Here is a 27,256-nt window from a genome sequence, read left to right on the forward strand (position 1 = left end):
GAATGCTTGGGTGCGTGCGAAGTGCATGGGTGTGTGCGAAATGTGTAATGCGTACGAGTGCGTGCACCCTCATATATATATATATATATATATATATATATATATATATATATATATATATATATATATATATATATATATATATATATATATATATATATATTAAATAATATAATATAATATTTTAAAAATATAATAAATATATATATTAAATATTATAATATTTAATATAATATATACAAATAATAATAATAATTTTTAAATATATATTATATTATAATATTTTTTTTATATATATAAGACACAGTGCGAGGTTGCGCGCACCCTCACACTGTTTTATATATATATATATATATATATATATATATATATATATAAAAGAAAGAGTGCGAGAGTGCGTGCAGAGTGCGCGCACCCTCACACTATGTTTATATATATATGAGGGTGCGCGCACTTGTACGCACCGTGCACTCTGCATGTACTCACGCATTCTGCATGCACTCAAGCATTCTTTCTTGTGCCTACCCTGTATGACACCTACAAGGTTGGACGGTATTTTTGAAATTACAAATAAATTTGCTTATAAAGGTAAAATGACTATAGGTTTGCCTAAAAAGGTTTAAACGGATAAAATTTTACCTATTTTAATTAATATCCCAAATTGTATATATAATTTTGAGCAATAAAATATGTACATATTTTATTGTATAAAAATAAGGCTAAAAGACTTGTTCCCACCCAAGGTTTGTTTAATTGTCAAGGTTCCACAGTTAAGTTTAAAAACCTCAAATCTCATTCCTTTGTTAAAATTTATTGTTTGAGTTAAGAGTAAAAATATAATTAAAAAATTCTAAAAATTAAAATTTTACTATATTTTACCCTTTTAATCTAAAAATCTAATAATTTTTCTTCATTTAAAATTTAAAAAGTGATTATTTTTTTAAAGTTTTTTTTCTTTCATTGGAGATAGCGAAACTTGTTATCTATGAGTGCGCTCTCTCCCTTTTAGTTGGTATTTCCCTTCCAGTCTCTTCCCTAGCTATTTTCATCTTTGATGAGAGCAATGAGAAAGACCGAGAGGGAGAAAGAATGCTAACGACTAGAAAAGAGATGATCATCAGAGAGGTGGTGAAAAATATTTTAAGGGAAAATGATAATTTTTCAAATCTTAGGTAAAAGAAAATTATTATATTTTTAAACTAAGAGGAGAAAATATGATAAATTTTTAGTTTTTTAAATATTTTTAACTAAATAACATTTTTATCTTTAATCTTAATAATGAATTTTAACAAAAAAGATAGATATTTAAGTTTTTTAAACTTAACAAATAAAACTGTCATTTTAGTAAACATTAGGTAGGAATAAATTTTTTAGCCCTATAAATAACATGTTATGTGATTGATTCTAATTTTATTTTTAATTGAAAATCTCCTTACTCTAATATGACAAATCTTTTTTACTCCTAATTATATATTTAAAAATAAAAATAGTTGCATATTACAATAAAATAGTTGCTTCAGTGGTAAATTCGTAAATAGAAGCTGGTTGAAATAAAATTATTCAATAAACAATTCTTTTAAAAGACAAAAAACCCCACAGCCGGAGCTGTTTCTCCCAGACACATAATAAAACCCTAATCCTTGCAGCATTCAACAAAACCCCTTCTTTCTTTCTGGTGGTAGCGGTACGTCATAAACCCTTGATACATAAACCCTGAGACTGAGACAGTAACGGGCAAAGCCACCGAGGAAACAACTTTTATCAGTTTTGTTTTGCCATGGCAACCTCCATAGCTTCGCAGTTACAAGCTGTCAAGACATTGGTGCAAGCCAACGAAGAACCGCTCAAGAGGCCTTTCACGCGCCCTTCTGTCTTATTTAATCCTAAAGAAGCTGCTGATGTAGATATTGAAACTATTCTAAACATAGCACTTTCAGGTTTATTTTATTTCGTCGCTTGTTTTTTTGATTTATGTTTCCCCGAGAAATACTGTGATTTTTCTTTGAAATTAATTTTTGCGTTAATCTAGTTCAGTAATGTTATGAGGAATATTTAACTGTGAAAATTACCGGGAAACGATAGAGATACTTTTCGTGGATATTCTACAGTATTAAAATTGATGTTCTTATATTTACAACTTAGATTAGTTGTTGTATTAAATAATCAGGGTCGTTCTTTCTCTTCTAACACGTGAAAGAATTGCTAATTATTTTGTTTCATTTTTAATTGATGGAATTCAGTTTTTATTGATAACAGTTGAACATTGGAGATTGGTGATCGTTTAATGTTATAAATGTTGGATATTTGAAAGGAGTAATTTGACTTCTATAATTTTGGTTAGGAGTTTCCAAAAGTAAGTTTTCTGGTTGTTTGCTGTTTGATTTTCAGGGCTAGATGTTCTTATAAGTGTCAATGAGCGATTCAGAAACTATAAGAATGATCTATTCAGTTATAAAAGTAAAGATTTAGATAGAGAATTGATGGGTATAGAGGAGAACAATAGGATTGACACATCAATAAGTTCTTATTTACGGTTACTTTCGGGACATCTTCAACAACCTGCATCACTCAAGACCCTTGAGTACTTAATTCGCAGACACAAGTAAGTACTATGCTTAACAGTACTTGTTCAGTTTGACTGTAACTTTTTATTATTAGATGCTATTTTTCTTTCCTGTTCTGTGTTTAGAAGTAATGATTTGAGTTTCAGGATTCATGTATACAATACTGAGGAGTTGATTCTATGTTCTCTGCCATACCATGATACCCACGTGTTTGTTCGAATAGTGCAGTTACTTAACCTAGGGTGAGGAGCATGTTACTCTTTCACATTGTTAGAATTGATGCAGTAGGTTTGATGCAATTTGCTGTATTTTGATCGCTCTTTCCTTGTTATGTAGAAATAATAAATGGAAATTTCTCGAAGGTGTTAAAGTTTCGGGTGCACCACCACCTAGGGCAGTCATAGTGCAGCAGTGCATTCGTGATATGGGGGTGTTGGAGGTCTTATGTAACTATGTAAGCTTCTGCTGCATTACCAACTGGTAGTTTGGTCAATACCATGCTATAGGTTTAATATGATTGACTGTTCTGCTACAGGCAACTCCTACAAAGAAGTTTATGCCTTTGAGGCCTGTGGTCAGCTTTTGTACAGCAGTTGTTGTTGAAGCTTTGGGTTCTGTTATGACTATTGATAGTGATGCTGTAAAGAGGATCCTTCCATTTGTGACCTCGGGACTTCAGCCTGGTACAATAGGAGGTTCAGATCACAAGGTGACATGTGAAACAAACTGTTATTGGATAGGGTTGGATACCTGTTATCAACTCTTTATAGCACAATGATTGTTAATAGATAGGACATACTTGTATATAATCAAAGGAGAGACATATTGAACTGCATATGAAATTTGAGCCATGAAAATTTTATTTCTTTTTATTTATTATAAGAATAAAGGTGTATATTTGTGCTAATCTTATCTAGATTTTTGTTATTGCTTTTAAGTTTCTATTAGAATGTTCTGAATATTCATTTTGTGAGTTGCATTCTACTATTACTTTTAATTTCTAATGGAACCTCTGTATCTTTTGTAGGCCAGTGCTTTGATGATTGTTGCTTTACTATCAAGCAAAGTTGCATTGTCTCCAAAACTCATCAAAAGTTTAATTCGCTCAATATCTGAGACAGCTCGAGAAGATGCAAGAGAGTCGACTGACCTGCAGTGGTTTCGATTGTCAATGATGGCTTTAATTAACCTTGTACAGGTACTTATATCCATAAGATGATTCAATTTATGTATAATTATCTTTAGATTCCACCGCATAGCTAAGTTTTGTATGAAATATATTTACACTAATGAACACACGCAATCACACGATGTCCTGTTTCTATGTTACTTTTCAATTTTGGGCTGTTTCATACATCTATAAGTACACCATGGACAACTTGTTCTCTTCTTTGTACTACTTAATTATATATAAATTTTTTGAGTTTCTTTAAAATAAAAAAGAAAAAAACTGGAACCAATGATCAATTGTTATAATTATTTTAATTCTGTATTAGAAGATAGAAGAAAAAGTTGTTGTGCTCAAAGAATTTGTCTCAACTTTTGTCTCTAAGCCATTTCTTGTTTTATTTTGTTTATAATTTTGCTGACTCGTAATTTTGACGCCAAAATCGGCACACACACACAAAGGTGAAAACAAACAGGTTTAGCATTGATTTTTGTTAATTTGTAATGTTTAGGAAAATATGGTTATTTTTATTCTGTTTGTTTGCAATTAGTTTTGTGGTTTTGTCCTTCACTTTGGTTTCCATAAATTTTTTCCTCTGTCAGTTGCAACCTGTGGATGTGTTTCCAAAGAAGGCCATAGACAGTTTGAAGGAAATCAGGTAAGCCCCAAACGTTCTTTGACATTTTTTGCATCCATTGTCCAGTGGTGGAGCTAGATACTTCATTCAAAGGTGGTAATAATGCACTTGGGCATAGGAGATGAAAGAGTAATTTTTAATTGGAGGATAATAAATAAATTGGATTGATTACATAATTTAAGGTTCCATCATCCCATAGTAATTTGTGAAGCAGGTAAATAATCAACAAGGTTAAGATTATTTAAGTTTGCTTTAAGCTGTATTATTGTATTACATTGTTAGAAACAAAGATTTGCGATTGTGTCTAGTTTTCAGACATTATGATGCATTTTAGGAGTCTGGGTGTAATTGGGATCTTGGCCAAAAAAGAAACAAGGAAAAAAATGGTGAAATTGGTTTAGACTTATACCAATTCTTTAGATTGTATCCAATATATTATTTAAAGCACTCAAGGATACAATTCCATTCATTTTTATTTTTAAAGAAAGCAGAGGCTGTGTATTGAAATAAAAAGATGAGGAGATCATTTTTGGACCATAAAGAATAAAAAAACTGAAAGGGAATAAATCTTTACTAAAAAAACATTTAGTAATCATCCCTCCCTTGAATAAAGTAGCCGACAGTTATGTAACAGCATCCCACAACCCCCTCTTAATTGAGATTTTTTTTAAAAGAAGAGTCTTGAAATTTCTTAGCTATAGAATCCAAAAGGAAAGGGAAAAACAAACTTAACCCTAAAACCTACTGCTCTTCCTTACCAAACTCCAATTATTTTTTCTAGTCAAATCACTCAACTTTTATCTGAGATAACAGATTCTCCAAGGCATTTGGATTTCTTTACTCCAAATCCAATAACATTCTCCAGACCAAGTGAATCACAAGAACTTGGAATAAAACATTTTAATTTTGATTCATTGATGTGGATTTCTGGTCCACACATTTGTAGGCTTTTCCATTTAATAAATTTTTAGTGTTTTATCAAAAAAGAATTGCATGGTCACTGGGTCCATGCTGGTACCCGACCACTGTTTGTACCTATCAATTATTTCCTTCATTTGGATTTTCCAAGGTTATTTATTTATTTTTGTGCATTTTCAAGGGACATTGCTGGTGTTCTTTTGGGATTGTCTAGGGAGTACAATATTGATAAGTTCCTTGCTTTGCTTTTGGAATCTCTGGTTGACTACAGGTGTGGAAGTGTTAACTTTTTTTGATTATCCTGTAAACTTGTATCTTTCCTGTTCATCACTTGAAATTCATTTTATTTGATGTGCAGTTCCTCTGATGACCTGTGCCTTCCTGCTTTAATATCAATAATAGAGAATGTTCCTATAAAGAATTTAGTTGATCATGTGACCTCTAAGGTTCTTTTATCTTGTCTGAGGTTATCACAGAAGGATAACAATTTACCTTCCTCAGGTAATTTGCATATGGACCTTTATGTGTGGTTGTGTCATTTGGCAGATCCTTCAGTTTTTCATAAGCGTGTTTCCATTGACTGAATTTTAATTTTACAACTTTGTTGAGTATTCAGATTTTCCTACTTTTGGTTGTTTATTCATTATTTTTTAGCATAAAATTGAAAAGCTACTAGGCCAAATGTTTCTCTACTATTATATGTTTTGGTGGGTAATCTTAATTCTTACCATGATATGGATTGTTATTAGGTTGCTGGGCCAGGAAAATCTTGCTTGTTATTAACATGAAATATCCTTCTGAATTGCATGGAGCAGTTCGCAAATTTCTTGAGGTGTGTCTTCAACTTGTCTGTTTCTTGCTTTGGTTTTAGATGTCAGATTATGATCCTTTGTATCTTTTTAACAGGACACCAAGGTACAATCCAAGAAAGAAGACACAGTATATGAAGTTTTGTGTAAAATGTTGGATGGGAATATTGATTTGTCGGATGCTATCTCAGATTCAAAAATATGGTTTGCATTGCACCACCCGAAGGTATGGAGTTCTGTAAGAATTATGAATTTGTTATTTGTGAACATGTGCTCAAATCTTCTTATACTGGTGTAATGGAAAATAGCCTGAGGTCCGACGTGCTACATTCTCTGGTTTGAGCTCAGTTGGAATTTTGAAAGCAAAAGCTGTTGACACACAGGTACTTTCAATTCACTATACCATATTATCTTGTTCAATGTTAGTAATTTTGAAGAGATAGTAACATGTTCCATGTATTAACTATATATGTTTATCTTATTGGGTTATTATTAATTTAAATCTTTTGATACAAAACTACAGTAACTTGTATTACATCAGATGCGATATACAAAAAATGAACATGCTGTCCACTTAAACTTGAGACTTCCTTGAAAGGATGCAAAAATGACATTTGCTTTGCAGTTAGTGTTGAAGAGTCTTGAAAACTAAGACTACAAAGACAATGTGCTCTCTAAACAAACTAAAACAAACTTGAATCTCACCATATTAATCCAAAACCCTTTCCAAATATAGATGGATGAAGAATAATAATAAATCCTAAATTATTTTAAAAATAGAGACCCAAAAAGAAGTTGAACTTACTCTATTCCTTAAAATGTCATTTTTTTTAATTTATATATTTTTCATTGACATTGTTTTGTTTAAATTTCTTGATTGTCCTTACTTTTAGGTGTAGAAATATTTTTTGAGTTTTCAAGTTGATATTTATTTTCTTTTTCTAGCTCTTGTAAAGTGCTGTGTTTTGAGTTATTTCTACCATTTTATTTACTTTTTTCTTTTAATAGTAGACTAACCACTCTGTATTATAATAATAAAAGAATAATGTGAGACATTTCAAGTTTGTGTCATAACTGTTGCATCATAGTGATGTAGCTTCAATAAGAGGTTGGCTTATCTTTATAGGGATTTGTCAAATTTTTCCCTTAAGGACAGATATTGTGGGCACTTCAAAACCTAAATTTGTTTATATCCATGCAGTACTTATAAGAAGACAAAATAAACTTTCATTGATGTATCTGTATAATAAAAATTTTGGATTGTATTGTAACTTTTGCCATTGGGGAAAAACTTAAGAACACCCTTTGCTTTATTATTTCACATTACTTGGATATAAAAGTTGGCATATAAACTTGTTACGTAAGACATTACCCTGTTGGAACATGATAGACATGTGAATCACTTGCCCACAAAAGTCGAAAAACCGAGGAAGGGGTAACAATTCTATGCTAATTCAAGAAAGTTGACCATAATAGTTTCAGCTTTTAGAATAAAATTTGCCTTTATGTGTCACTTTGGGCTTTGGCTCTGAAGGATCTTCAAATTTTCTCTTCCTTTCTCTCTCTAGTCTATGTTAATTGTAAGGGAGTCTTGAGGTATTTTTACATATATATTTTTAATTTTTTATCAGGGAGGGGGTAGTATATATCAGGGTTCTTACATGTGTACTTAGCCTGTCTTTGGATAGGTTGGATGTCCTTTCTTAGGGTTTTGTCTGTGTTGTGGTTTGTTATCTACATTTGTATCTTTTCCTTAAAATAATTATTATAAAATTTCCTTAGGCAACACCAAGGTCTTGTTTGGTGGTAAAAGCCTTTGGTTTAACTGAGGCGTTAAGATTTGGAATGAGAATTTCTGTGTGAGAGATCGGTATGAAAAAGTGTTATCTGTTTGCATTTGTATCTGTAAAATTGTGTCCACATCTTGAAATACCATGTGTTGTATACTAATTTTCCAATTAAAGAACTTAACTATTGTCTTTCCTGTTGTCAGAGGCTTGTAACTATCAAAGATGCCATATTGCGCCAACTTCATGACGATGATCTAACCGTTGTTCATGCTGCTCTGTCTATTGATGGTTTGTCCGAATTGATAAGTTCTTCTGATCTTCTTGCAGCAATGGATGACATTCTTAAGAGATGTGTTAATATTCTGATCTCAAGTAAGTATAATTTTTGTATGTGTTATGTCTTTGATTGTTTATTGGTTTATCAGTGCTTATCATATCTACTTATTTTAGCTGGTGTGAAGTTCTCTGTTAATATATGTGTTTGTATCTGCTTGGCTTAGAGCCATTGTAGTGTTAACTCTCTTTGGTTTTAGTTGCATTCTTGTTCACTTGTGAGTTGCATTCTTTTTCATGTGCTAATTATGATATGTTTTTGAATGTTTTTGGTTTAAATTGTAATTTGCTTGTCAAGATCTTAGACTCTTCTTAGTTTATATTCCTTATCATTTTAGAGAAAGGCCTAGTGTGACTCTCTAAGGAAAGCTTTTTGACTCAGGTTTTCTTTGAAGTAGTTTTGAGACATGCTCAATCTTAAACATGAAATTGGTTACCTACTTTAGATATAAGAATATTTCATAGTAATTTGGCCTTGCGTATCCTGGCTATTACATGTTTGTTAAAAAATTATATTTGCTGCAAATTGTACTACTCAGATTTGTCTAATTATTAAGTTCTGCTCGCAGGTGTTTGTGATAAAATTACTCTAGCTGGTGATGTTGCTGTTTTGTGCCTGAAGATTGCCTCTACCTTACATAATAAAAATGAATTTTCTAGGAAACTCTCTGCCATGATGTTTCCGTTTCTGCTTATTCTGCCTAAGGTATTTTGCTCTTGTGTTTATTTTTGGTTTCTAAAGTTTCCATATTGCAACCAATTAAGCAACAGGGTTTTGTTTTATTGTTTATCATTTTTTCATTTGTGATTTTGCAGACACAGAAAGCAAATTTAAAGGTATTGCAGTTAGTGAAGGAGCAAAAGTTGCCATTTTATCAGAATCTTGTGGTTGTTTCAAGCAACCTAAAGGTAGCCGTCATGCATGTGTTTTTATGACCTGCTGATTAATTGGTTTAACTTTTTTTATTTTTTGGAAACAAAGTTGAGAATTTGTTCAATGGTCATTTAAAGGTTTTTCGAGTTGTGGCGTACAAGTCAGTGAGAAAATCTTCATTTCTCAGTGTAAATTCTTTTTGGTTAAGGTTTCCTTGTATCTTGATTTTTATTTTTTGGGACTTTCATGAGTAATAATAGAAAACAAAGTTGATTCAAAATTTTGGAACTAATTCTTTCACCATCTGTGCAGATGATTCATATTTTGAACTTTGCATTACGTTCATCTTTGTTTTACTTTAAGCTCTCTGTAATATCTTTAGAAATTGATGGTTTTTGCGATTTGTTATCGTACACCTTAAGATTTTGGTTTAGAAGTATAGAGATTCTTTTGCTCTCCATTGTCAATGTTTCATGCGAAGGTGGTTGCATAACTTGTATTTCTCAATCATACTTTAGTTTGTCCAAAGGAAGAGAATAATCAAGTTCTAGTTTTATTAAATTATCTCTTCATCTTTTTGGATAGTGTGATATCTGAACTGATAACCAAGCTGATATCAATAAGTTAACCTCATTTTTACCAGTAGATATGATCGTGATGTTCCCTACTTCTTAATATATGTAGGACATTGCTATAGGTTAATAGGAGAATCTTTAGTGCAGCCATTATGAAGCTTTCTTGCAGAGCATTAAATGTGGCTATTACTTGCAAGTTAATACATTTGTTCAGTAGTTAATGGTTAAAATAATTCTGAAATTATGATCTGTTGAAAATTGCAGAAGTCTGAACCTGGAACCATATCGTCAACTAATATGGACATTGTAAGCAGTTTGGCGAAAACATTCTCGAAAAATCCTGATGAGTATTTGTCCTTGCTTGCTGAGAGTTGTAGAGATTTCAAATTGTCAAAGACACTGTTCTTTTTGGTTTTGATGCAGTCGTTGCTGATGAAGAATAATGGTATGTGCTGCATTTTTCACTCTAAAATTTAAATATTATAGTTGTACCTTCTGTTTATCTTATTATCCATGTCTTGTTTGGAAAAATTGTCAAATGATTTTAGTCTATCTCAGAATATCTTTTATTTTTGCATATAGTGTACATTGTCTTCTAGTTATTTTGCTATATAATACTGAGAGGTTGTATTATATTCTTTTGGATCCCAGGAAGTGGTCTTTCTTTAGAATTTTTTCAAACTTGCTTCTCCGTTCTGAGGACTGAGTGGGAAGTTTTTGCTCATGCTGCTGATGGTTACATGAAAGAGGTACCGAGATGTGATTTATTGGGTGAATTAGTCTCTCATCATATATCCTATTTTACATATATAATCATATAAATGATTGATTTTTTGTCAATTGGATGTGACTTATTTTCTGATTGACAGTTCAATGCAGAAATGTTATCTTGGGATTGCAGAAGATATTTAGATCAGCTGTTTGATGCTGATATTGGGGACTTAAATATGAAAATCCTAGTGTGCACATTTTGGAGGTTACTTGAGGCATTTATTTCGACAATGCCTTCAGATGTGTTGCTGGTTGGTCCTCTTCCCTGCTCTGTTGGCAAGTCATTGCTGCCATATTTTTGGTTTAACTATACTAACACTTTGTACTTTCAGGATGCTGATGAAGTATGGTTTAGCAGACTCCAGGACTTGTTTGTATTTTTTGCAAGCGCAAATTTGAATCATGTTTTCAAGGAACATCGCCAATTCCTTGTTTCAAAATGCAAAGTCTCTCCTGTTCATTTTCTGACTAGACTTTTCACAGAAGAAGGTGCTTACTTTTGTTTTTTTTATCTTTAATGCTCTCTTATAATTCTCTAATCCTTTTGGAAGAGCAGTGTCATATCTGATTTTCTTTTGGCTATGAATGTGTCAATGTAGCTTTATTTTCTTTTCAAAAAAATAATTCTTGTCTTGTATCTTGATGATGGATCTTTAGCACATGTTTAAAAAGTTAATCTTATTGGGATTTTCTGTTTGATTGATTTGCTTCCTTATGTTCACTTTTAGTTCCTTGTTTTTATTTTTTCTTTTTAAAGTTTTCATAAGATTAAGTTTTTCTGGGCTCTTCATAGATTGTAAAATTGGCTTTCTTAACTTAGTGACATCATTTCTTACATCTTTTCCTTAATGCCTACTGGCCTTCTGTTTATTGGCCAAATTAAGACATGAAAAAGAAATTTAATTTCGTCATTTTGGTTCACCGTCTGAAATTGGTATACTAGAGAAAATGTAATACCTGAGGTGGCTAAATGATTGCATGATTGATGTAGGTAGAATGAAGTGAGAATTTGTTCTTGGTAGCTTAAACTGTTGTGAATAACTTATTCAATGGTCTCAAAGTGTTTGTCGCTGCAGTTCTTGTTTGTTTGCTTGTTGCATTGTATTGTATGAACTTGGCAATTTTATCCTTGCATGTGCTTTTGTAGGCTGTTTGTCGTAGATACTTAATGGTTTCTCATTATAATAAATTTCTGAAAATCGATAAATCTTCTTTTATTTCTGCAAAATGCTAGTACCAAACATGCTTTTGTTGTTTTTATTCCTAGATACTGTTTTCCAAATACTCCATTTGAGAACACAACTGAAAAACCATAGAAGAGAAAGAAAAAGGAGAAATACAAGATAGAATTTGAGGGGACCTACATTAAAATTTAATTCAAAGTACAAAAATACAGTTTCTCATTTTCATTTAAAACTGTTTTAGAAGCAATTTAATGACATATTATTATGTGGGCTTTTACTTTGTTTTTGGGGTTTATTATTATCAACTGATTTTCTTTTTACTGACAAATAGTTTGTATGAGACATAAGAGATTAATAGTTGTTTGGATGTTAAATATCTTGATTAATATTTTAAAAATGTATTAGAACGTTAGGTAACTTTTAATTTCATTGGTATGTTGAACAGTTAGTTGACAGTAGTGTTTCTGATGATAGGGCATTTCATTTTGCAGATGTTCCTCATGCTGTCCAAATGGAGAGTCTCCACTGTTTTGCATTCCTTTGTTTTCAGTCAGATGATAGATTGTTATTTGAACTTCTGGCTGAATTCCCTTCCATTCTTGTTCCACTGGCAAGTGATAACCAGGTACCACTGATTCATCCTTTACCACCCCTTTCTTTTTGTTGGTAATCTCTTTGACACTGTTTTCAAATGCAGTTGCCTGGCAGATTTGAAAGTGGCTAATTTTGTTCTTTTTTATTTATTTAGTTATAGGTGTAAAGTGGTTTGTCCAATTTTTATGATGTGTTGTCTTTCTTTCCAGGATACAAGATTAGCTGCCATGGGCTGCATTGAGGGTCTATATGCACTATGGCGTCGTGTTGACTTTTCTAGCAAGAAAAATGGTATACTTGCAATGGCATTGTATTTTGCATGTCCTGAATACCTTTATTTTTGGTTATAAACATAGTTATTGAATGGGTCAATGACAGGAAATGTTGCTATTTGGAGTCATTTTCTTGATGAACTTTTGGGCTTGATGGTTCAGCAAAAAAGGCTTATCTTATCAGACAAAAATTTTCTTGCTTCCTTTATGACATCTCTACTTGGCTCGTCATTACATGGTTTCTTAGTCCCACAAAATATTGAACAAAGGTATACCTTTAATGCAAACAAAATTGCTGACCATCATCACTATTGTTCTTCAATGCATTTGTGCTTAAAATTAATTGATGCTTCCCTAACATTGTTGCTGTCTGACTTGCCCATTGTAACACTGTTTAATTTGTACATTATTCTTAATTAGTATTTCTTCATCTTGTGATTGGATAATTTTTAATTATTAATTGTTGGTTCTTTTATTAAAACTTTTTTGATGTTCATTTGTGAGGAGCAAACATTTTATTGTAGGAGACAGCAGGCGCGAGGAAAATGGGTCCTTCTTGCCCTCTAAATTGTTGATTGCCATCATTATCATATTTTTTATCTTTTAATTTTTATAACAACGTTTTGTTTGCTAATTTGGTGGTTTTTCAATGGAAACTTGTACTAGTTTTTTTAACTGTTTATGCATATTTGGTTTCTGCATTTTCCTGTTAGCATTTGTTTGTCTTTACTGAACATGCATGATAATCCTGGCTGTTTTTACCTTAAACACTTTCAGATTCGATCAACCTACAAAAGAAAAGGTTCTTGCTTTCATCTTGGGTTCTGCTGTAAGACTTTCTGCATTTGGGAAGGTTTGCCTGCTTAGATCTGTTCCTTTACAATATAATTATCAGATTGTATCTATTCATGGTGAAATGGATGTTGTGTTTCAGGTTCTGACCATTATTCTTTTACACATATAAATGATGATTGATGGGATAAATGTTGATTGGGATTTTTTTTGGCAGCTAATGATTCTTTCATTGCTGAAAGGACTGGGCAGTGCAATTATGTATGTTAAAGATGCCAGATCTTGTTTGTCTGTACTTCTGGAAAGGCGCAGTCAATACTGTTTTGAGCTTAATAGGTCATCTCAGAAATTGTCCCAAATTGAAATTAAAATTTTGTGCCTTCTTTTGGAGGTAAATATATATCGTTTTCCCATTTTAATTCTTTTACACTTTAATATTATGTGGTTTGATGTGAATCCTGTCTGCTGCCTGTAACAGAGCTGTTGTGCTACACTCTCCTCATTTGATGAGCACGATCTAAAGGGCCATTTGTTGAAAGCTTTGCAAGTAAGAATGTGTTTGTAATTTTTTAGGTTCTGGTCTTTATTATTGATGCATTCACTTTTATTTTTATTGACATTTCCCTTTGCATTGTTATCCATTCAGGTGGATTTTAGGTCTCTGGAAGACCCTGCATTTGTTGAACCTTGTATTACTGTTCTGAAAAAGCTAACAAATCAACTTTACAGTGGATTGACAACTGAGATGCAGGTACCTTTATTTATATGTGGAGTTATTTCTTGGAATATGTTTTCTGATTGTAAGCTTCTCATGGTAGCTATTTGCCTTCTTGTGGCATAATACTGTATGTATACTCTGGTGTGACTGAACATATTCTCTGGTGTGTCATGGCAGCTTGTCATTTTTAGCATTTGTTCTTTTGAATTGAAGGGTCACCACTTGAATTTCCACATCTTTTTTTGTTTATGTAGCATTCTGTGAGATTAATTTAGAAGTAAACGGTACATGTAATGCCATTAACTCTTACTTTAATGCTTTGACATGGTTCAAAGTGTCTTTCTGAATCCTATGTGTTTGCCTGAGAATAATCTCCAAAGTCTCAATGTGATGTGATGAATGTGCATACAAGATTTTTTTCCTTTGATTTCTATCGTTATATTAATGATCAATAGCTTAAGAGAAAACATTGTTTGATTTGTTTAATAGTTTTTTCTTTCATGGCTGCAACCTAATTTTATAATTCTTCTGTCAAGCAGGAGTGTTTGCTTTGTCACCTGGTGCTGCTCTTTCGGCATGCTAATGGTGATGTACAAGATGCAACTCGAGAGGCCTTATTTCAGTTGAATGTTCGTTATTTATATCTACTTTGTTTAAGTTATATTTTATTTTATTTTTATTCTTGGCAGCATTTTGTCTATGAAAAAGGTTTTGAATAGAAATGCAACTTATTACTACTTTCCACAAGCCATTGGATAATATGGAATAATAGAATCTACAGGGTGCTAAATTGTTGCAATTTATATCCTTTTGTGGGGAATTTTGTTGTAGTTTTTGGAGCTTGATGGATTGAATCAATAATGATACAAAGCCACCTTAAGTTGTGTTTGTGGTTCAAAAGTTTTTGAAATGATTGATTACTTCTGTAAAATGTTCGAAGGAAAAGAAACTTGATTTGTTGACTGCAATAAAAACTGTTGACTAGTCTGAGATAAACTTACAGGGCTCTTTTGTTTTTGGCTTTAAACTTGATGGAATAATTTGCATAGTGTAAAGTTTCTCTTGGAGAGTATGTTCTGCTTGTCTGTTTATGCAATACATTATAAACATTATGGATTAATTGGCACTGTACCATATTTTGCAGATTACTTGCTCCACGGTAGGTCGGATACTCGATCCTCTTTTGAAACAGGAAAATCTCGTAATGGGATCAGTGTATGGGAAAAAGAAGAAGAACGCAGCTGATAAACAGAAGTCTGACCTGCATCTGGACATGATTTATAAAGGAGAAAATGCGCTCTCTTTTCTTAGCTCTCTGCTTGACATACTGCTACTTAAGAAAGATATAGCTAACAGGTGTTTTTTTTTTTTAAAATTGCATCTGGTTCTGTACGTCAATCTTTAGAGCTATACCTAGTGATCAATGATTTGCCAATTAGATTAACTGCTTTGGATTTAATCTTTTTAGGGCTTTGCTTCTAGGGCCCTTATTTAAGCTTCTTCACAATGTCTTTTTGGATAACTGGCTACACACCAAAGATGAGAAGTGGATGGAAGCTTCATCTGGCATTTCTGAGACCATTTCAAGCACACTGATTTACATTCAGCAGACTCTTTTAATAGTGCTGGAAGACATTTTTGCTTCATTTATAAATGATACTCCTTTAAAGGTTTGACCTATTTATTGTTCCATGACAGTGTTAATTAAGGAATCCAACATGTGTTCATATCTGCTGTTTTCACCTTTGGTTTTCGTTCTTGTAATTTTTTTGTCACATCTTACATGCCAGGATGACATACTTAATGTAGTAGACATTAGATTGTTGGTTGAGTGTGCTTGTTCTGCAAAGGATGGGGTTACTCGGAACCATGTATTTTCACTGTTATCGGGAATTGCAAAGGTTGTTCCAGACAAACTATCAGACCATATATCAGACATACTTGCTGTTGTTGGAGGATCAACAGTTTCTCAGGTTAGTTGATATCAATGCTTCAATGAAGTTGCAATCTTGGTTTTTTATGTGCAAAAAAAGGGATGTTTTCACTTATTATTTCAATTTAACATATTTGGTCCTATGATCTGAATGCACTTTAAAATGTCATTAAATCCTGAAAAGTCTTCTTGACAGAGCTCATCAGTTTGGCTGTGGATTTAATTTGAACTAAAATCTATCCTCATTTACTATATGTTGGATATGGATTCTAAAACAGATTATTAAAACTTGTTATATACCCCGGTTTGTCTAATGTTTTCTACATTGTTCCTGTTTACAGAGTGACAGCCATTCACAACATGTTTTTGAGGATCTCATATCTGCAATTGTGCCCTGTTGGCTATCAAAATATAACAAGAAAAACGAATTGCTTCAGGTGATTTATCAATTTTTTTTTTTTTGTTCCAAGCACCTTACTCCAATTGTGATAGTTGTCTGTGTTCTAATCTTTGTAATTTTATTTTTAGGTTTTTGTGAATGTGTTGCCTAATGTTGCTGAGCACAGAAGGCTGTCAATTGTTGTCTATCTATTAAGGTATTATTTGGATTTACATATTATTATTCTTGTTGGTTCTGTAATTTCTACTAAAGTTGATATACTTATATTCAGGACTTTGGGAGAATGTGATGGTTTGGCTTCGTTGCTTGTCCTCCTTTTCCACTCCTTGGTTTCAAGGAAAGAATTATCTTGCCTTGGTGATGCACACAGTGCAGATAATTTTGTATCTTCTGCACAAAGAGAGTGGGCATATGCCTTTGCTGTACAAATATGTGAGCAATATTCATGTGTCATATGGCTTCCTTCGCTTGTTATGATGCTTCAACAGATAGGGATTGGTAATTTGGAAGTAATTTCTATGGAGTTGCTACTGGCAATGCAATTCATTTTGCACAAGATGCAAGATCCAGAATTTGCATTTAAGTGTAAATCAACAGAATATTTAGATAGCATTCAGGTAAGAATTCATCTGCTTTTGAATTATTAAACCTAGATTTGTTAGAAGGTATTGGTTCAATTTCTGGAACTTCGTGGGTTAGGTTTTTGTTTTGACTGAGGGAATTTGGTGGCAAAATGTCATGGGAAAGCTTGGGGGCTTCTTTTATATATTAAATATAAGATTAAAAACATCTTGGGAACCACAATGCCGTTAGAGCCCTATATCCTTGACATTTCCTATGCATCTTCATCCTCGTCTTGCATTCCTTTATTTGAATTACTGGTTAACACAGGGCAAAAGCTGAACACTGTGCTTACCATGATGCAATAACTGAAATTAGTTAGTTCCAGTATTTCGTATTACTTTATGCTGACCATAACTGCTTTTACAACTAGTCCTAAGAATTTTGATTTTGTAGTACCAACCTCATGAAACTTAATTTCTATTTTTTAAAAATAAATTTTTAAATGAACGTGGAGTATATTTTAATGAGAAGTTGCATTGTCCTGATCAGCATTTGTTTGTTATGTATTTTTTCCTGTGGCTGTTTTTTGAGTACATAAGGAGGTTCCTGGTTTTTGTGGCATTGCCAGGTTTTTTTTTTTTTTAAGGGTATTTTTGTTGATAGCTTGTCTATTCCTAAAACTCTGTCCTTGTAAATCAACATTCTTTTCATACCATAGTTTTTCTTGTTTCTTTTTCTTAGAAGAAAAAGAATAAAGCCTTGATGGAGTAACAAAAGTATCTCCTGCATGGTGGGATACAATTTTTTTTTTTTTTTCTGAGAAGACGCTGAATTTTGTAAATATAATGCTTATTTTTTTAATAGGAAATACACGCAGTCACAGACACACAAATATATGTAAAAATATAATTTTTAGCAAAATGGATTTCATGACTTTTTCCAACATTTGACACAAGTATTCAACTGGTGAGATATCATTAATTTTGCGTACAGTCTTTGAGAAAGAAATCTACTGAGTCTTTGTAAGCTTGCTATACAACTGCATTCCACCTTCTGGTTCCATATTACCCATAGCATTAATTGACTTGCGAACAATGGAGAGATAATCTATGTTGCTTTCTTTTAGAGTATGTTGTTTGACTTTTTGATAGGGAGTGCAGTCATCAAAGTTACAGATACATATTGTACTTGCCTGCGTGTGATCAGTGGGAATGCTCATTATAATATCTCAGTCAACTATAATTTCCTTCATTTGTGAGTTTTAATCTTATGGATATTTGGCTATGCAGAGAACACTTGAAGAACTTATGGAGCAGATTGTTTTCCTCTTACAATATGTTGACAGAAGAGGAAAACAATTAAGTGTTAATGTTGCTATTAGAAAAGAATTGAAGGAGTGTATGCATGCTGTCTTGAGGACTATTACAATGGTCATGATGCCCTCTGCATACTTTAAAAGCATCATTAATTTGCTTAGGAATGCGGATGGCAATGTGAGAAAGAAGGTATGTTGTTTGCTTAATTCATTTTTTAATCTAACTTCTGTATATAAGAAATGCTTATGTTTTTTTACTGGTGAATGTTTGAAACATCAAGTTTTGGTGGGGGAGTGTCTTGCAAATCAATTCCTTTTACCTTTCTCATGCACTGACTGTTATTGCTTTTGATTATGCTTATGTATACTCTACCTGTGGATGCATACACTTGAAGTGATTTTGTTACTATTCCATTTGTAACTATATTCTTCAAATTTGATTCATTTTTAATGTATAAAGTTGTACTTGTGAGCAGGGTCTTGGGCTTTTATGTGAGACAGTGAAGGGCCATGAGTCAGTTAAACCAAAGCACAAGGCGAGAAGAGAACTTAATCCAAATTCAAGTAGTCATTGGCTTCATCTGGATGAGAATGCTTTTGAATCTTTTAATAGGATGTGCTTGGAAATTGTTCAAATAGTTGATGACTCCGCTGGAGAATCAAACATTTCATTAAAACTGGCTGCAGTTACAACTTTAGAGGTTTTAGCCAATAAGTTTCCTTCATATTATTCTGTCTTCAACGTGTGCCTAGCATCTGTTACAAACAGCATTAGTTCACAGAACCTGGCTATCTCGTCTAGCTGTCTCCGAACAACTGGTGCTTTGGTCAATGTGCTTGGGCCAAAGGCATTGGTGGAGCTCCCTTGTATAATGGAGAATGTGATAAAGAAGTCACATGAAATCTCTACCACTATTGACTTTAAAAACGAATCTGATGATAATGTAGCTCTGAGAGAATCTCTGACAGCATCTGTTCTTATCACCTTGGAGGCAGTTATAGACAAGCTTGGTGGTTTTCTAAATCCATACCTTGGAGATATTACAAAAATTTTGGTGCTTCATCCTGAATATCTGCTGGGATCAGATTCAAAACTGAAAGTGAAAGCTGATGCAGTTCGAAGGCTTCTCACTGAGAAAATTCCTGTAGGTTTCCTCACACGATTGTTGTTTATTGATTTTGGAATGAAAATTCTTTATACATCCTTTATGAATTCCTTGCAATTGATATAAAATGATTGGCCTTTTTTTCTCCAGGTTCGACTTGCTCTGCCACCCTTGCTGAAAATATATATTGGTGCCGTTGATGCTGGTGATGCAAGCTTGGTAATTGCTTTTGAAATGCTAGGAAATGTTGTTGGGAGAATGGATAGATCATCTGTTCGTGGTTTCCATGGAAAGATTTTTGACCAGTGCTTGATTGCTCTTGATCTTCGGCGCCAACACCGTCTTTCAATTCAGAACATTGATATTGTAGAAAAGAGTGTCATAACTACAATGATTGCTCTTACAATAAGATTAACGGAGACTATGTTTAGGCCTCTTTTTATCAAAAGTGTAGAATGGGCAGAGTCAGAAGTGGAAGATATTGTCTCTATGGGAAGCAAAAGTATAGATAGAGCGATAACTTTCTATGGCCTTGTAAACAAACTTGCTGAGAAGCATCAGTAAGTTGACTAATTTTATGTATTTCTGTCATGATATATATTTAGCTTTTCAGATTTCATATGATCTTGATTTTTGTTCTTGCTTTACCTCATGGATATGGTTAGATTATGTTGATTGAATCATTATAGCCTAAATTATATTTACTTAGACCTTATGATGTGTCATTGAGTGCATGTTTCTCAAAAAATATGCACATTTTATAATTGGATAGAAGGTGGGATTTTATGATCTAGGTGCTCTGGGATTAAAATCTGCCAAAACCATTTATCTTCCTACACAGTTATACATTTTGTAAGTGCACGTGTGTGTATAAATCTTTCCCAGTTAGTAGGTATCTTTTTCTATATTTTAGAAATTTACTTATTTATTTCAATTTTTTAAGTAGGAGCATAACATTTTCTCCTTGATTCATGTCACTTAAATGCAGGTTTTTGTTCGTCCCTTATTTCAAGTACTTACTTGAGGGTTGTGTTCGGCATCTTACTGACACTGGAGATGTAAACTCTGCTAATATGACTCGTAAAAAAAAGAAGGTCAGGACTCAGGAAGCAGGCAATGTAAAAGAGCAAAACAGTTTATTATCAATTACTAACTGGCACCTCAGGGCTTTGGTCATATCATCATTGCATAAATGTTTTCTCTATGATACTGGGAGCCTGAAGTTTCTTGACTCCTCAAATTTTCAGGCTAGTCAATCTCTACCTTTTCTTCTGGATGGAATCCATTATTTTTTGTGCATGGAAACTAGTTAGAATGGTGCTCTTACTGAAAAATAAAAATCTCAGCTCTCGCATTGTCTGTGGAGCAGCTAACTGTGAAGTTGGATTTATGGCCAAATTTTGCATTATCTCAATATTAGATATTCCTTTATGTGATATATATATATACACTAATTATATCTTGGTTAATTGCCCTTGATGCTTACATTTGGAATCTTAATTTTTAAATCGCCTAGTTTTGTGAATCTTAATTGAGGGAGGCTGGGGGTTTTGAGTTGACATGTTTTTTTTTTTCTTTGTGGGTTTTGAGGTACTTTAGTCTCTCCTTCGGTGTTCATAGGCCCAAGATTTTTGAGTTTTTTGTAAAGCTCTAATGCTTATACAGTCGACACCAAGTCTACCTTTGTATTTCTTTTTATACGTTGATATACTGATGTTTCCATAAAAAAAGTGGGGAGGCTAGTTCCTTTGTTTTAAGATGTATGTTTATTTAATTTTATTTGTTTTGCACAGCTGAGGTTTATCTGCTGTTAACCCTGCGGTTGATACTGAAAATCTTTACTAAATTCCTAAATCCTTCATAGAAATTTGGCTAGCTGATTTGATATTGTAGAACGTAATATTCTATAGTTACCTTGCTAGTTGCAATATATATATTGATTGGTGAGTATACTAATTAGTGAACTGCCAGAAAGTTAAATTTTAATTATGCTATGTAAAAATTAAAATTTCAAATGTTCCTTTTGTGTGCCTTCTCAATTTAAGTATGGTATAGTTGGAGAGGGAGAATGTTTCTTGATTAACAGTGATTGTACTATTAACAGTTATGATTTCATGCCAACTCTTATTCATAGTGGAAATTTCGTGTAGTCCCTCTTCTTAATTCTTTCACCTTTTGTTCCTTCTTTTGCTTTTATGTAATGTTGAAAGTGCTTTGCATGTTCTTGCAGGTTCTATTAAAACCTATTGTCTCACAGCTCATCGCAGAACCACCAGCTAGTCTGGAAGAGCATGTGAATGTACCATCTGTGGATGAAGTTGATGACTTGTTGGTTGTTTGTATTGGTCAAATGGCTGTTACTGCAGGAACTGACCTTCTGTGGAAACCCCTGAACCATGAGGTGAGATTTTGATTTTTCCGATTTCGCTATGCTAATTGTAGGAAGGATAATCCCCTCATGATTTAAATGCCCTTTGATACCCAGCAATAAGACTTTGGGACCTTAATTTTAAGTATCAAAAGGTGATACTGAAAGTTAAGGAACTAGAAGATATAACCAGCTGTCACTGTGTCATTGGAAGCATTCATAAGTTTTTGGTGGTTTTCCCTTGTCATCTCTGCCTTCATTACTTTTGGAATCAGTTTCTTGCTTAGTATAACTTCAATTTGGAACCCAGTTTGATTATCATGTTGAAGTGTTTTTCCCAAACTTTTTGGATAACTTGGAGAGCAACTGCTTGCTTTTTTCCCAAAATTCTACCTTTATATATAGTACTACTATTTTTCACTTGGATGTTATTAAGATTTGATTCTTGTTTATTTCTAAAATTGTTATTTCATATAAGTTTTAAAATTGAAATTTTGAATCACGGCAGGTCTTGATGCAAACTCGTAGTGAGAAGGTGCGGTCTCGAATTCTGGGACTGAGAATTGTGAAGTACTTTGTTGATAACTTAAAGGAAGAATATCTGGTTTTACTGGCTGAAACAATACCCTTCCTTGGTGAATTGCTAGAGGATGTAGAGTTACCTGTGAAATCTCTAGCTCAAGATATTATAAAGGAAATGGAGTCTATGAGCGGCGAAAGCCTTCGACAATACCTGTGATGTACTTTGTCTGTACACATTCAATTTTGTCATCCAAATGCGATAATTGAGCCAATGTATTAGGCTTCCAGTTTTTGAGGGGAAACTGTAAATTAATAGTGGGTTATAAGTTTTGTAGTTTTAGGCAAAACCAATTGGTTCAATCTCAGTTGGTTCCAGTGTGGAACAGGTATAGGACTTTTAAGTATTTATATGCTTGGGATAAGTTAATTCCTCGAGTAAAAATTGCCCATCGAGTAAATTATGAACATTATGTTGTGCATCATTCTCAACAAAGCCATCGTTCTTGTTTAATGTGCTGGGGATATTGCCACTTAACTTGCCATGTTTACTGACTTTTGATAAAAAAAAAAAATAATTTTCTTTCACAATTATATCACTTAATTATAAATTTCTACCTTAATATTTATAATTATATCAATAAGATTTATTTGTACGCTTAATTTTATGTAAATGACTTCAAATTAAATAATTGATTTTCTTTTGAAAAAGAAGTCTTAAAAATGTGAATATTATGGAAATTTTAATTTAGTTTTGTAGGGAGATACGATATAGTTAATTTTTGAGGACTAATGTTATACCTATTTAGAATAAAATTATACATATAAATAAATTTTATAAATGTAATTGTATCCATAAGTGACAATTTGTGATTAAATAGGGCAATTATTTATTTTTTTTCTTTTTCAGAAATTATTTAATCATATATTACTATATAAGCGCATATGAACTAGTCTTTTACTTCACAATACCAAATCCCCCTTTTGCCTAAATTAATATTTATTTAATTTGTGAAAGAGAATTCTCTTAAATAGGAGTAATGTCATGTATATTCATTTTAGATATGTATTTTATACGTGTTATTAAGTAATTAAGTATTATTTTATCTTTAATTCAAAAGAGTAATGTTATATATACATACGATATGTACAAATAATAATATGAGAGATAAAATGATATTTAATCACATAATGATATATCATTGTTTGTATACATAATTTTATTAAATTTAAAATTATTAATTACTCAATAATATATATAAAATATGTATTAATTTGTATACTTAAAATAAGTATAAATAGTTTTATTCTCATTTTGAATGAGAGAAATGGGAATTTATTTTGTTGTTCCAAAGAGAAAAAAATGTTACAATTTTCTCCCTATTGTTTATACGGTGAAGCACAACTTAAGGAAGGACATAATTTTCCCTAATTTCAGGTGACATATAATATCTAGCAACTTGGTTATTTGGTTGCCGTTGGATTTGCTGACTTCTCTGTCCTCAAGGGTTTAGGGCTTATTAGAAACGGAAACGGAACCGGAACACCAGGAACAGAAAACAACCAAAAACCCAGCTGCTTCTCCATTCACTTCACTTGTTTTCTCCTCCTTCAATTCAATTTCTTTTTTTTTTTTCTCTCTCGGAACGACGTTGTTTTCAATCTGATCGGATCACAAACAATGTTGCCAAGATGTAGCAGAGCACTCGCCTCACTAAAATACGTAACACAGAGAAACCATTTTCATTGCGTTTCTCGCCAAAGCTATGCTATGTCTTTTTCTTCTTCTGCTGCTGCTGTAGCTCCAGCTCCTACTCCTGCCAAACAGATGGTATTCCGAATTACCGCTTCTCTCTGTGTGTGGTTTAGATTTATATGTGATTTTGTTTATTATTTGTGCAGGTAAATTTGGATAAATTGTTCTGGTCTAAGCCTTGTTCTTTGGCTTTGGCACCGGATTCCCCCCACAGAATTGGGGAGCCGCATTATGAGGGCGTTAAGCGTTTGATTCTCAAGCTCATGTTGTTTTATAGTAAACAAAGCAAGTCTATTCGGGGCGCAAATGTTATATATCGGCGAGTTGTTGCACAGGTTGATAAACCTACCATTTATGATGGTCAGTCCTTTCTCAGTTTCGTTTTAATGCTTCTATTGATTCTTTACTCTGCAATCTTAAAACTTCACTTGAGATCATATTAATAGTATAGCATCAAGTACTGTAGAATGGTAATAACAGTAGAAATGATCGTTGATTCGGAAAGTTGTAACCTTTTTCAAATTTCCCTGTCAGTTTAGGTAGTGAGGTTTGATACATGCTATTTGAGTTATTATATTTTGTCGCTGGATTCATATAATGGTAATAAATCAAACCATTCTTTTTCTTGTGCAGTATTTAATATGGAGAAAACCTTTAGAGTGACATTTTCATTGCTTGTACTTCATATGTGGTTTGTTCTGCGTCGCTTAAAAGAAGAGGGTAAGGAAGGTGTTGAGCTTGGTCAGTATCTGTATGAGATCTACAATCATGACGTCGAGCTGAGAGTATCCAAAGCTGGGGTCTGTGTTCATTTTACTCATATGAACCCCAATTTCATTTTTTGATTCTATCTCATATGTACTTTGTTGCATCTATGATATCTATTCTCTTCCTAGTTTAATTTTTTATGTTTTCCATTTTTCTATCCTTTGTAACTGGAAAAATTATCAGTCTTAAAGAGATGCCCAAATCCCTAATGAGTTCATAGCTGACATAGGAGAATAATGAAGGCCAATCAAATCATTTTGAATACATATTTGATTTTTCTTTTTTAGTGTATGTTTGAAAATTATATAAATTCATTAAGATTTATTCAAAATCCTCATGTTGTTTGCTGAAACATGTTTAGTTCTTAAAGATGAAACCATAGATAATCAGTTCTTATCGGTGCCCCACTTGTGTGCCGTTATATTTTACAACTAGACCCCAAGACTTATTTTAGGTCTCCATCTCACATCTCATCCATGACTGTGTGGGCAATGTTTGGACTACTGGCATAGGTAGCTATGAAACAGTTTTATATCAAATAGCATGGTTGATACTTCATCAGCATTTGCTTTGGATTTGACTACAAATGCATTGTAAGTGTTTACTTTTGAAACTATATCTAATTAATTTTTGTAATGCAGGTTAACTTATTGTTGTCAAAATGGATGAAGGAGTTGGAGAAAATATTCTATGGAAATATTGTTGCTTATGATGCTGCGATGCTTCCAGAGGCTAAACAGGATGAGCTACAAAATGTAATATGGAGGTAAAGAATTTTGTGAAAGTCAGTCTAGGCATTGCATTTGATATGAAGGGCACTGTCAGTGGTCGTATCTTATTATTTCAGTGTCACGGGAGAAACAATCTTTGGTAGATTTTTTGTAATAGTCTGGTGTTTATAATATAGGAACTGATTTGATTCTTGGGTGAGGTAGGCATTTATGCCTGGGCAGAGTGTTTTTTGGATATTTTCCTTGTTAACACTATTGACCAGAGTTGTTTGTGCTGCAGGAACATATTTTCTGATGATGGTACTTCAAAGCCAGATGCTACTGCATTACGGGCAGTTCAGGCATGTACTCAACTTTGCTTTTGTTGCTGTGTTTGTCATCCATGCTTGATGCAAGGTCTCCATTCATTTTACCATGTGATAGATATACCAGACAGAATAATGAATCTCTGGCTAAGATCTTAATAACTGTCATTTTTGGAATGTAATGTACTAATCCTCCATTACGAAGAGGTAAATGTTTCTTTCATGCAATGGAGGGAAGTTCTTCATGGTCACTGCTATGTGAATTAGGTGTAGTGAACTGTCACATCACTTATAGAATTGTTGTCTTTACATTCTCAACATATCATGTCAGTGATTGTGGTACGCATACCCTAATACAAAAGTGGTAGCTGAAAATGCCATCTTTCTATTTTTCTGTGTGCCAATCAACTTCTATCTGCAAATTATTCCACCTTTGCGATCTTCCAAGATTTTAAAAAGCCTTTTCTTCTAAGTTGTTGTCATATAATTGTTATGTCTTTTGCATGTCTGCAGGCTATGACAAGGTATGTCCGTCGGGAAGTCAGTTGTCTGTCTCTAACTGGTAAGTCAACATCCCTCTTTTCTCTGATATGATTTGATGCATATATGCTTATTATCTGTTGGGATAAACTGTTGTGCGGTTAAATTAATTCTCTAGCTCCTAGCTATATTTGATTGACAAAATGCACTCAGCCTCTTTTGCATTTCAGTAGCCTGTGAATGGTTCTTTTAGTTTTCTGGTGGGAACTACTAATTTGCAATATTTAAAATGCTACTATCCGATCTGCTGAAGAGTTTATCCTTGGTATAATTATTTGACAAATTTGAGTGTTCTTTGGGCAGACAAAGAAGCTATGTTTTCTGGGAATTTTATGTTCAGCCCCTTGGAGACTACCGCATCTGGTCCATTGAGAAAGTAAAATGAAAGGCACAAACTGAGAATCCATTAATCCATAATGGAGATTATATTGAAAGCATTCTTACAGAAGGAGAAAGGGATCACACAGTCTCTCTTGTTAATTTACCATCGTAAAGTAGGTGCACTGTCATTTCAAATGGTTTTATATTTAAGTGGTTTTATCATAAAGCGACTGAGCTGATCACTGTTGAAATTTGTTCGCGGTTACTGATTGCCTAACTGTATTATAGTTGAACCCAATTTTTTTCAATGAACAGCCTGCCATATACTGCACTTGAAATCTATAATAAGGTGAAAGAATCGTGCACTTGGCAATGTTACTTCTTTGTAATTATAGCAGTTAACAGAACAAATTTCTAATACTCTGTTTCATTTTCTTTTTACCCATTTTTGGAGAACATTATGATGGTCGCTACTTCCTCCCAGAATATGCTTTTTGGTTGGCAGTTTACAAAATTGGTAGGAGTGGATGCTGTGCTTGCATTTAAATATATATGAAAGTGATGCAATTTGTGTCATTTTTCTTTCCTACTGAGCAATTTCTAAGTCCAATGAATTTAAGCTGTAATATAT

At 33.0% G+C, this 27,256-nt stretch overlaps 2 protein-coding genes across 2 annotated transcripts; both read left to right on the forward strand.

Moving 5' to 3' along the window:
- Window positions 1-1,631: 1,631 nt before the first annotated feature.
- Window positions 1,632-22,689, forward strand: LOC123206490 (uncharacterized protein At3g06530-like). Its single transcript, XM_044623715.1, has 39 exons — window positions 1,632-1,937; window positions 2,389-2,602; window positions 2,711-2,806; window positions 2,901-3,018; window positions 3,100-3,273; window positions 3,592-3,762; window positions 4,335-4,390; window positions 5,469-5,558; window positions 5,646-5,788; window positions 6,037-6,119; window positions 6,194-6,322; window positions 6,405-6,479; window positions 8,090-8,258; window positions 8,789-8,925; window positions 9,036-9,128; window positions 9,933-10,113; window positions 10,320-10,417; window positions 10,538-10,690; window positions 10,772-10,928; window positions 12,115-12,248; window positions 12,427-12,508; window positions 12,596-12,758; window positions 13,267-13,342; window positions 13,499-13,672; window positions 13,760-13,828; window positions 13,928-14,032; window positions 14,539-14,628; window positions 15,144-15,355; window positions 15,468-15,669; window positions 15,790-15,972; window positions 16,274-16,369; window positions 16,461-16,528; window positions 16,604-16,949; window positions 18,186-18,401; window positions 18,688-19,356; window positions 19,468-19,877; window positions 20,306-20,564; window positions 21,548-21,718; window positions 22,194-22,689. Exons 1-39 carry the CDS (start codon window positions 1,778-1,780, stop codon window positions 22,422-22,424), a joined length of 6,453 nt encoding a protein of 2,150 aa, XP_044479650.1. The 5' UTR covers window positions 1,632-1,777; the 3' UTR covers window positions 22,425-22,689.
- A 935-nt stretch (window positions 22,690-23,624) lies between these two features.
- Window positions 23,625-27,045, forward strand: LOC123206479 (ubiquinol-cytochrome-c reductase complex assembly factor 1-like). Its single transcript, XM_044623707.1, has 7 exons — window positions 23,625-24,035; window positions 24,107-24,320; window positions 24,594-24,760; window positions 25,370-25,494; window positions 25,740-25,800; window positions 26,278-26,326; window positions 26,608-27,045. The coding sequence occupies exons 1-7, from the start codon at window positions 23,886-23,888 to the stop codon at window positions 26,682-26,684; spliced, it is 843 nt and encodes a 280-aa protein (XP_044479642.1). The 5' UTR covers window positions 23,625-23,885; the 3' UTR covers window positions 26,685-27,045.
- Window positions 27,046-27,256: the final 211 nt, after the last annotated feature.

Source organism: Mangifera indica, unplaced genomic scaffold (assembly GCF_011075055.1).
Source record: "Mangifera indica cultivar Alphonso unplaced genomic scaffold, CATAS_Mindica_2.1 Un_0038, whole genome shotgun sequence".
NCBI lineage: Eukaryota > Viridiplantae > Streptophyta > Magnoliopsida > Sapindales > Anacardiaceae > Mangifera > Mangifera indica.

Excerpts from the sequence above, each read along its gene's own strand:
- LOC123206490 (XM_044623715.1), top strand. The coding sequence starts at position 1,778 with ATGGCAACCTCCATAGCTTCGCAGTTACAAGCTGTCAAGACATTGGTG. Across the intron at positions 10,114-10,319 it reads GTTGCTGATGAAGAATAATG|GAAGTGGTCTTTCTTTAGAA; the intron begins GTATGTGCTGCA and ends TTTGGATCCCAG. Across the intron at positions 12,249-12,426 it reads CACTGGCAAGTGATAACCAG|GATACAAGATTAGCTGCCAT; the intron begins GTACCACTGATT and ends CTTTCTTTCCAG.
- LOC123206479 (XM_044623707.1), top strand. The coding sequence starts at position 23,886 with ATGTTGCCAAGATGTAGCAGAGCACTCGCCTCACTAAAATACGTAACA. Across the intron at positions 24,321-24,593 it reads TAAACCTACCATTTATGATG|TATTTAATATGGAGAAAACC; the intron begins GTCAGTCCTTTC and ends TTTCTTGTGCAG. Across the intron at positions 24,761-25,369 it reads TGAGAGTATCCAAAGCTGGG|GTTAACTTATTGTTGTCAAA; the intron begins GTCTGTGTTCAT and ends TTTGTAATGCAG.